This window comes from Phoca vitulina, unplaced genomic scaffold (genome assembly GCF_004348235.1).
Source record: "Phoca vitulina isolate PV1807 unplaced genomic scaffold, GSC_HSeal_1.0 scaffold12, whole genome shotgun sequence".
In the NCBI taxonomy this organism is placed as follows: Eukaryota; Metazoa; Chordata; class Mammalia; order Carnivora; family Phocidae; genus Phoca; species Phoca vitulina.
Genome location: NW_022589715.1, coordinates 11,038,185 through 11,048,646, shown reverse-complemented (window position 1 = coordinate 11,048,646; position 10,462 = coordinate 11,038,185). Strand labels below are relative to the sequence as shown.

Sequence of the window (10,462 nt, the reverse complement as noted above, 5' to 3'; positions counted from 1 at the left end):
TGTTCCTTTGTGATTAGCTTCTTTCACTCAGCATATTTTCAGAGTTAATCTACATTGCATCATGTATCAGAACATTATGGCTGGGGCGCCTGGGTGGCTCAGATGGTTGGGCGTCTGCCTTCGGCTCAGGTCATGATCTCAGGGTCCTGGGATCAAGTCCCGCATCGGGTTCCCTGCTCAGTGCAGAGCCTGCTTCTCCCTCTGCCACTCCCTCTGCTTGTGCTCTTCTGTCTATCTCTCTGTCAAATAAATAAATAAAATCTTTAAAAAAAAAAAAAAAAAGAACATTATGGCTGAATAACATTCCATGGTATAGATATCCCACATTTTGTTTATCCATTCATCATCCACTGATGAACATTTAAGTTGTTTCCATTTTTTGGTTATCATGGATAGCACTGCTATGAATATTTGTGTATAAGTTTTTGTGTGAACATGTTTTCAATTCTCTAGGGTATACACCTAGGAATGCAATTGGTGGGTCATAATGTAAATCTATGTTTTAACTATTTGAGGAACTGCCAAACTATTTTTTAAAGCAGCTGTACTGTTTTGTAATATCAGCAATGTACGAGGGTTCCAATTTCTTCACATCCTTACCAATACTTGTTATTAACTGTCTTTTAGATTATAGCCAATTTAGTAGCTGTGAGGTGGTATCTCACTGTTGTTTTTTTTTTTTAAGATTTTATTTGTAAGTAATCTCTACACCAACTGTGGGGCTTGAACTCACAGCCCTGAGATCAAGAGTTGCATGCTCCACCAACGGAGCCAGCCAGGTGCCCCTCACTGTGGTTTTGATTTACATTTTCCTAATGACTACTGATGTTGAATATTTTTTCATATGTTCATTGGCCATTATATATCTTCTTAGGAAAAGTATATATTCAAATCCTTTGCCCTTTTAAAAAAATTGTTTTCTTTTCCCTTTTAAAAATTAGGTTGTCTTCGTATTGTTGAGTTGTAAGAATTATTTATATTTCTAGATATAAGTCCCTTTTTATCCAGCCTAATGATCTCTGTCTTTTCAATTAGAATGTTTAATCCATTAACATTTAGTGAACTACTTATCACTGGCTGAACAGGGAACACTGTGAATGCAGGGCAGACTTGTAAATTTCCTGAATTTGGAATATATTCTCCAAGCTGTAGATAGATCCAGAAACAAAAGGTAGAGGCTTTATTGGCTCAAGATGTTTAAGTACAACATTGACCAATGGCTGGCTTATTACTAAACCATGCTGACCCAGGGGTGAACCCCTTAACAGCCAGACTTAAAAAATGAAAACAAGAATAATTTTTAAAAATTAAATAAGCAGAGACATCAGTGATCAAACACTGGGGGAGAAACACAGTCTACAGGATTAATTCAGGCAAGCCACTAAACAAAACAAATAAGAAAACAAACAGTGGTAACATCCACCTCTGGAAGGAGGGACAAATTAGGATCTATGGTTACTGTTATATATGACCTGAAATATCTAGTTTCAACAAAAAATATGTGAAACATGCAAATAAATAAGTTAACTCATACATAGAAAAAAAAGTATTCAATAGGAATTGTCCCTGAAGAGGCCCAGATAATAGACTTAGCAGACATTTTATTATTTTAAAAAGCATCTATTTATAAATATGTTCAAAGAACTAAAGAAAACTATGTTTTAAAATTTTTAACTCAAAATGAAATAGAGAATACAAAGAAATACAAGTTATTAAAAGAAAAAAATGGCACTTTCGGAGTTAAAAGTACAATTACTGAGGGGCACCTGGCTGGCCCAGTCTGTGGAGCATGCAGCACTTGATCTCTGAGTCGTTGAGTTCAAGCCCCACATTGGGGGTAGAGTTAACTTAAAAAAAATTTTTTTTAAAATTTTTTTTAAAAAGGTAAAATTACTGAGATGAAAAACTCTCTAGAAGGACTCAACAGCAGATGTGAGCTGGCAGAAGAAAGAAGTAGCAAATTTGAAGATAGGTCATTAGAAATACTCTAATGTGAACTATAGGAAGAAAAGGATTTGGAGAACCACAAATTTATGTAACAAGAAATTATTTTCTATCCTTGGAGAAACTATGTTAAAAAGAAGCCATCAGGACTCATGGAGTTAAAGCAGCAGTCTATGTTCCCTTGAACTGCCTGGACCATTGTGGTATAATGGAACTTTGGTTTTCAAAGTTTCAAACTCCAGTGGATGGCCCTTTAATTTTGACAGGGCAGGGCCTTAGACCCTGCTTCCAGGGAAAGCACTTGCTCTCTAGTTCTGAGGTTTGTTAGAGTCTAAACATCATCTGCAGACTTGGCTTCAACAAAATGTGCAAGTCAGAGCATTCTGAGGAATATTCTTTAAAAGAAAGTATTCATTTGAAGCCCTGTGTTCCCTCCTCTGGACTGTTATTCAAGACAGCAAGGCTGTTCTTTGCAAATCCCAATGTTCAGAAAAGAGCCTTCTCAGTGAATACTAGTAAATGGATGAATTGATTATACGTGTCCTCACAGGACTGTTGTTTGAAACCCCTGCCTTGGTTAGAATTTATAACTGCACAGTCTCAATAAATTCATGAATTAATTTCATATTCTTGTGTCCTTAAGAGGTAGGAAGGGTTAATATATAGAATAATCAAGTTGCTCTTTCAAATATCTATACATGGAATCTCATTTCAATAGAAGATATTGTACATGAAAATATTCTGAGGTAGTGGTCTTTGGGTTACAGCTTTGGAAATAATCATTACATTAAAAAAAAAGTTTTTGTTTTAAAGATTTTATTTATTTATTTGGGGGGTGGTGGTGGAAAGGAGCAGAGGGGGAGGGAGAGGGACAAACAGACTCTATGCTGAGCTTGGAGCCCAATGTGGGGCTCGATCCCAGGACACTGAGATCAGGACCTGAGCCAAAACCAAGAGTCCCACGCTTAACCAACTAAGCCACTCAGGCACCCCTCATCACATTTAAATACAATTAATTTAGGTAATTTAGACAGGCTTACATTAAATAGAAGGGCAGTTTTACTTCTGTTCTGGGAGCTTTAAAAGAGAGGATAAAATCTACATATAGAAACATCATGCATTACTGAAATGTTCATTAAAGAAAACAAAACTTCCCATTTTTTCATTTGTCATCCAAGGTAACTAAATGTCTTTAGAGAAGTTGCTGTCATAGCTGGTTTATTTTTGGGTCAATTATTTTCCCATTGACTCAGCAGAAGTTCCCACTTGTTTTTGCCATTGACCAGAAGAAGTCACAAATGTCCTGACTTGCATGAGTCAGGATTAGTCTGGCCACAGTCAATCTGATTTGCAAGGTAAGAGACTGTGGTTTGGCCTGTTTCCTGAGCAGGAACTTCTGCTTGGTCTGGGGTCATGGAGCCAGAGGGAGAGTACCCCCAACCCGGGAGGGCACTCGGACCCACTTCTGGTCCCCCAATCTTGTCGATAAGGCCACTACTGCTTGCCATCACCCATCTACGGGGATGGATGGGCACCGAGGCTCACAAGGAGCCAAACTCCAGGATGAGATGGATAGGAGAGGAACCTTCAGGCATCAGGGTGTAGAGAGTTGCCTGCCTCTGAGCCCAGGAGCCATCTGAGGTGAGGGATGGTGGCGAGTCTCCTTCCCTCTGCCAACTTCCTCACCTGTGTGCATCCCTGGCAATGGTGAAATTCTTTTATTTTTGAGTGATTTTGTGTTATTTTGGAGGGAGTTGATAACACAATCAGGGAAAATATTTCTAATATGACAAATGGTGAGTTTGTACTGCATAAAAAACAAAATTGGGAGAAGCTTCTAATTGGGAAAAGCCTCTAATAAATGTAAAGTTCTTTCAAAGACCTTGCCTCCTCCCTTTCCTACAGAACCACCCAGGGGGTTGCAGGAGAAGGGATTGTTATTTTTACTGTACACTTAGAGAAAGTCGGGCTCCAGGAGAGCCAAGTGACCTGCCTAGACTGCCCAAGGAGTGTTCACATGACTGGTTCCCGTCCAGCCTCTGCCCTTGGCTGTGTGGCCCAGCTTAGGAGGCTCTGATCTTCACTTCTCCTTCCTACTTAGGAAAGGAAAAGAAAGGAAGGGAAGGGAAAGGAAGGAGGGAGGCAGGGAAGGAGGAAGCAAGAAAAACCCTCAAGGCAGAGCTAGTCCCTGCAGGTCATGAGTATTTCTGGTATTTGTTTATTTCTCTTGCCCCCTTGCCCTCCCCGGCCCCATCCCAGCTGGCTGAAGACAATGACCCAATTTGTTTCTCTCTGTTTTCTCTCCCTCCCCTTTTTGCCCATAAGAGCCACTTTACAAAAGTAATTTGAGTTTTTACAAAAGGGAATTTAAAAGGCTATTTTCAGTTCGTGCACAGGAGACAGTACACGAGTTTCCCAATGATTGGGTCCTCTGAATGTTAGTTCTTCCAGAACTTTCAAACTTTTAAATGTAGCTAAGAAGAACCACTGTGGTACCAAAGTTCTCAGTGGATTTGAAATGTCTGAATAATGGTAGTGCAGCTTCATTCCCCTCTTGGAAAAAGAAAGCAGGGATGGGAAGTTGCTGCCCATCACATCCCATTTAATCAAGGGCCTGGTACATTGCTGTGGGTTGGAGATGAAGTGAGTTTCTCTACTGTGTTTGTTGATGTCTCAAGAAAAGCCAGAAGCCACAGCTTGCTCACCTCCCCACGCTCTTCTGTGGCAGAACGGGTCCAGGCTTCTCGGCCCTTCTCAGGCCACATGGCACAGACTGAGCAAACTAGACAGGATTTGGGGGAGCTGTGAACATTCGATGAGCTATTTATTATCTATTTACTTACACTATACAATTACAGTAGAAATATAAAGCACAAAATATATTAATTTAGATATATCATATTAAATTTATGTGAAACTTCGAAATAACAATTTTTCAATTTGCCTATTTATCTTATGGATGTGAACATACCTTTCTACATCAGGTTTTTTTTGCTTGAATTAGCCAGTCAATTCCTCCCATCCAAGTACTACCCAGGCCCGACCCTGCTTAGCTTCCGAGATCAGACGAGATCGGGCGCGTTCAGGGTGGTATGGCCATAGACTAGCCAGTCAATTCCTGATCCAGGATTTAATGATGAACTATTCACATTCTTGATAGTCACCCTCAATAAGAAACTTGGTTTGCACAAGTAGGTGATATAAATTTTTTGTTGATTTAACAACCATTCCAAAATTTCTAATAGTAGAAATTATCTCTATAGGTTCTAGCAGCCTTTTTTTTTTTTTTTCCTCTTTCACTGATAAAATGTGATGCTGGCATTTTCTACAACAATGCAGATCCTTTTCAAACCTTCAGAACTTTCTTGCACGGAGCATTTCACAGTAACAGTGAAGCAGGCTCATGCTGGAGACTGGGGCTCCTGGGTTGGGAGCCAGGACCAGGACCCAGGCTGTGGGGGCCACACCTCTGGGCCCAGTGCACACGCGGATGCTCACAGGCTGCAGTGGCTTGGCTGAGACTCCTCACAAGTAAGGAGCAACAGGCCCGAGGGATTAATGCTTACCCTGCATCGGTCTACTCCTTCATCGGCAGAGTAAGTTAGGGTCTCCCTGCCTCAGCCCACCCATCTGTGAAGTGGAGATAATAGTAGTATCTACCTGCTGAGGTTCTTAGGATGAAATGAGTGCTATATGTGGCCAACTACGTGCTACCTATGTGTTTATTAGATAAAATTAAAAGGTCGAGAGGCTCTGGAGCAAACCCCCAAATCACATGCAGAGCCAGCCAGAATCAGATTACTTGGTTCTGAAATTCTGGCTGCACCCCTCTCTAGATGTGGGCTATAGCAGGTTACTCAACGTCTCCAGCCTCGGTTTCCTGGCCCATACATGATGATGGCATTGGTACCCATGGTAGTGATATACAGATTAAATAGGGCGGTTCACGGAAAGTGCTTGAAACACAGCAAGTGCTCAGAGAACAATGGCTGCCAAGATGTAGCAGAGCCTGGATGTGAACTCAGAGGTGCTGAGTTCTAAGCCAGGATGGACCTTGCCCACTGCCCACATCTACTGCCTGCAAGTTGTGACTCCCAAACAGAAAAGCACTCCACCTGTCAGTCTCTCTTCTACAAGGTATTTTAAATCTTTCCACCCAGATTGTACTTTTCAATATTTTTTGTTCTTCATTTTTGGACTCTGGAGTGGTTTTTCCATATCCTGATAGAACAATGCCAAGATCGGTCAAAGCGATTACATCGAGGGTCAGGCATTAAGGGAATTCCTTTCGCAAAGGTGTGGAGGCTGCTGGTCAGTGACCACTGTCTTTCCAAGTAAGTATGACACATCCCTTCTCGTTCATATTTTATTAGGAAGTCCTATCAAAGAATTAATCAGTTATAAAACTTTAAGTATTAAATAAATCTTTCTTATAAAATAGGTGATTCATGTAAGAATATCAGATTTTTCGTAAGACCAGAAGCAAAGTCAAATACAGCATTTCATTTTACAAATTATTTTTACACTTAATGGTCATGAAAAAGAAAAGGACTTTAAAAAAATAACACTGACTCTGTGCAAATGTTAACATCAGGGAACAGCTGTAGAGATGAGGCTGTTAAAGAGTAAATTTTAGATCTGCAAGGGAAGCAACATGAAATAAGTCATCTTTTACTAAAATAGATCTTTTGTCTCTTTCCAGCATATACATATATATGTATTTTCTCTTTAAATAAATATATATTATGTATTTTTCATGATGACTTACTTGACAACATTCACCTGGTGCTTTACGGCCATGGCATTTGATTGGGAAAGGAAGACAAATTCCAAAAACATGGAATGTGCAGGGATTCTCCTAAAGCAGAAGAATTTCCTTGAGTTGGGAATGTCTCTCAGGTCTCCTCATATGAGGACTTCTGAGTCTTCTGAGGAGTCGTCGGCAAATAAAAGTCCATCTGGTGATGGGCCCCCCAAGGGCAGCGTGCTGCATTGGGACCAGGAGACTCCATTTTTTACAAGTCTGTCCTCTGGTAAAACACAGTTCTTTCCCGGGGCAGCAGACGCCAGATCTCCCCATTCCTCATTGCTCCCGTTCAGGATGTACCTTTCCTCGTGAGGTCTGTTCTCGTGAACTTCTGCTGTGACCACGCTGACGGCAGCACTGGGAGTACAAGAACCAATGATAGAGTCAAGATCAATATTCATGTCCAGCTGAGCAAGTGCGGGGCCCTCTCCAGGGTCCTCACAGCTCTCGGGAAACTGTGTGTTGATGTAAATGACATCAGCTTTGTCCTGAACTTCAGGCAAACTTTCCAAGAGCTTTTCTAGCTGCAGCCTCAACATGGAAAACGTAGGTCGGTCCAAGGGCTCAGCTCTCCAGCAAGAGTGCATTATTTCATACCTACAAGGATGCAGAAGCGTGAGTTATTTCTCGGTCCAGCACCCAGAGCCCTGAGTGCAATCCACACCTTGTTTTCACCTATCCTTTGATTCTGTCACATTTTAATCCGCACTAATTCAACTTCTGGGAAATTACTGGGGTTTGCCTCGTGGCATAATATTTTGTTCAACTTGTATAAATGTCCCATGGGTAGGTAATAAGTGATTCTCTGGCTCCAGGAGGAATACAGAACAGACATGACAATTATATCTAACGTTGTAAAGTAAGAGTATTTCAGGTCCTTCCTTCATGCTAGAGGTTGGCAAACTCTATGGCCCACGGGCCACATCCAGCCCACTGTCTGTTTTGTAAATGAAGTTTTTTGTTTTTTTTTTAAAGATTTTATTTATTTATTTGACAGAGAGAGACACAGCGAGAGAGGGAACACAAGCAGGGGCAGAGGCAGAGGGAGAAGCAGGCTTCCCGCGGAGCAGGGAGCCCGATGCGGGGCTCGATCCCAGGACCCTGGGATCATGACCTGAGCCAAAGGTAGATGCTGAACGACTGAGCCACCCAGGCGCCCCTGTAAATGAAGTTTTATTGGAACACAGCTACATCTACGTACAATATGTTGTTGACATATTGTCTACTGGGCTACCGTGGCAGAATTGCGTTATTGCTGCAGAACCACGTGGCCTGCAAAACCAAAAATATTTATTCTTTGGCACTTTACAGAAAAAGTGGGCTGACCCCAGTTCCATACCATCAAACTGGGATTGCCACCAGGAGAACTGAGTTAGCAGGGCCCTGGGGCAGGGGCTAAAGAGGTGAAGGATGTGTACGTCACAGGGCTAGGTGTTCTGTGTGTGTCACTGCATTTAATCTTCTCAACAGCCCTGGGTCATTGTTACTTTGCAATAAAAATGAGAGTGGACTCAGGGATGTTAAGATGCCACCATGGCTGTGTGGTCAGTAGGGGAAGTGGCCTCCGCCTGGACAACTCCTACTCCCAGGGGCTCATGACCCCTCTGCTGTGTTCTGTACAGACAACGCTCTCTTCCGGGTGGCTTCTTCGTTCCCCGTGTCTGATAGAATTAAGGATTATGAGCACAACCAAACAGATGACTGAATTAGGACTACTGGCTGGAGATGAAGAGTGAGTTATACCATCATTTCATTTTGATTCTGTCCTGTTTTGAGAACTTGACATTTGTGTCGCTGGATACGAAAACAACCCAAATTTAAATCAACTGACACACGGAGTGGACACGATCCTATGAACATAAACATGTAATTCCTGTATTTACATTGAACACATGATGTAGATCCTTTGGCTAATTCTGCTAGCATGTGGTACTTCACGCACGGGCAGATCTCATATCTTTTCACCTGTTTACTTTTGCAGCCCTTATCAACCCTTGCACATGCTTCTGGGAGGTGGAGATTTGCAAAGCACTATGCCTACGAAGGGGCCGGCCATGAACACAGGACACTGAGGTAACCGCAGGGGCATACTCCCCCATCTGAGAATCCTGATTCTCACCTAGACATCAGGCTTCAGAGTGCTTTGTACTCTCCCTGTTTTTACCTTCAATAGACGGCCACTTAAGACTTGACAGTTTTTGTTTCCATTTTCATGGTTTTTGTGGTATAAATCAATTTGCATGACTTCCTTTTTCCCCCCACAAAGCCTTGATTGTTGGCCCTCTGAGATGAGCTTTGAGGAATTTTGTCCTTAGAGACACACTCTCCTTTCCATTACTTCATCAAGGGGCTGTGTTATTTAACTTATTTTCAATTTTTCTGGGTCTTAGGAGAAAGCATTTGAATAACCTATCATTTTCTCATGTAGCAAAGTAGCAAAATCACTTTGAAACTTATTTATTTATTTTTAAGATTTTAGTTATTTATTTGAGAGAGAGAGCGAGAGAGAGAGCACGAGTGGGGTGAGGGGCAGAGGGAGAAGCAGGCTCCCCACGGAGCAGGGAGCCCGATGCGGGGCTCAGTCCCAGGACCCTGGGATCATGACCTGAGCCAAAGGCAGACGCTTAACTGACTGAGCCACCCATCCCAAAACTTATGTTTTTTACTTTCAGTACTTTGTGAAGTACTTAAAAATATGAACATGGCTTTTACAGACATGGGAGCATGTGTTTTGTCTAAGCTGCTCCCCCCGCCAAAGGGTGATGCCATAGTAGTGGACCAAGAAGAGGAGCAAGAGGGCCTGGAGAGTAGAAGGGGGCTGTGAGGTTTAATAATTTCAATTTTAGGGGTAGAAAGAAAACAACAGGTTTGGTAGTTGCCTTTGTAAATTGGTCATTTTTGTTTTTCTGTTGAGATTTTATAAAAGAGATAATCCTAACAGTTGCCAGGGGCTGAAGGCAGGGGAGAACGGGGAGTTGCTTCATGGGTACAGATTATCAGTTTCAAAAGATGAAAAGAGTCCTGGAGATGGAGAGTAGCGATGGTTGGATAACAAAGTGAAAGCACTTAACGCTACTGAGCCACTTATAAATGGTTATGTTACATGTATTTTACCACTATTTAAAAAAGGAGTTTAAAAAAATGCAACCATACAAATGTACAAAATTTATAAATGGATGAATTCACCCATACCTGTCAAGCACCTGCTTTGTCCCTGGCAAAGGAATGTCGAGCATCACATTCTTAGCCATTCAGCCCCCCTGCCTGCCATGGGTCAGATCACAGTGGGTTTGAGTTTTGCCCTATGGGCAATGGGGAACTACGGAGAGATTAGGTTTAGGGCATCGACGATCAGACTAATTTCAGAAACATCGTTTTGGTTGCCACCCAAAGAATGTGTTAGGAGCCTGGAGATAAGGAGAAAAATGAGATGGGAGATAGAAGGGCCTGCACTATTCCACAGGAAACAACAATGACCCTGACCTGCGCATCACTCACATACACTGTGAGGTCACTGTGCCACTGTTCCCACATATGTGATGAGAAAGTGGAAGTCGATGGCCCCAGGCCCCGTCCAGCCCTGGGCTTCCATGGTTTGAGGGTCTTAGGGGCAGGAAGGAGGGGAGGGGCACTCTGAAGGACATGTGCTGGCTGAAAGGACTGAGCGGGATAAAGGAAGAACAAGGCGGCTCCCTGGTGTCACGCTGGACC

The 10,462-nt window shown here is 42.3% G+C and overlaps 1 protein-coding gene across 1 annotated transcript in view; it reads right to left on the bottom strand.

Annotated features, from left to right (window-relative positions):
* Nucleotides 1-5,276: 5,276 nt before the first annotated feature.
* The window catches only part of MERTK (MER proto-oncogene, tyrosine kinase), a 106,580-nt gene continuing 101,394 nt past the window's right edge, over nt 5,277-10,462 (bottom strand). Inside the window, exon 19 of the mRNA XM_032410468.1 lies at nt 5,277-7,348. Within this exon, the coding sequence (XP_032266359.1) occupies nt 6,850-7,348 (499 nt within the window). The 3' untranslated portion in view covers nt 5,277-6,849. The remainder of the gene's footprint in view (nt 7,349-10,462) is intronic.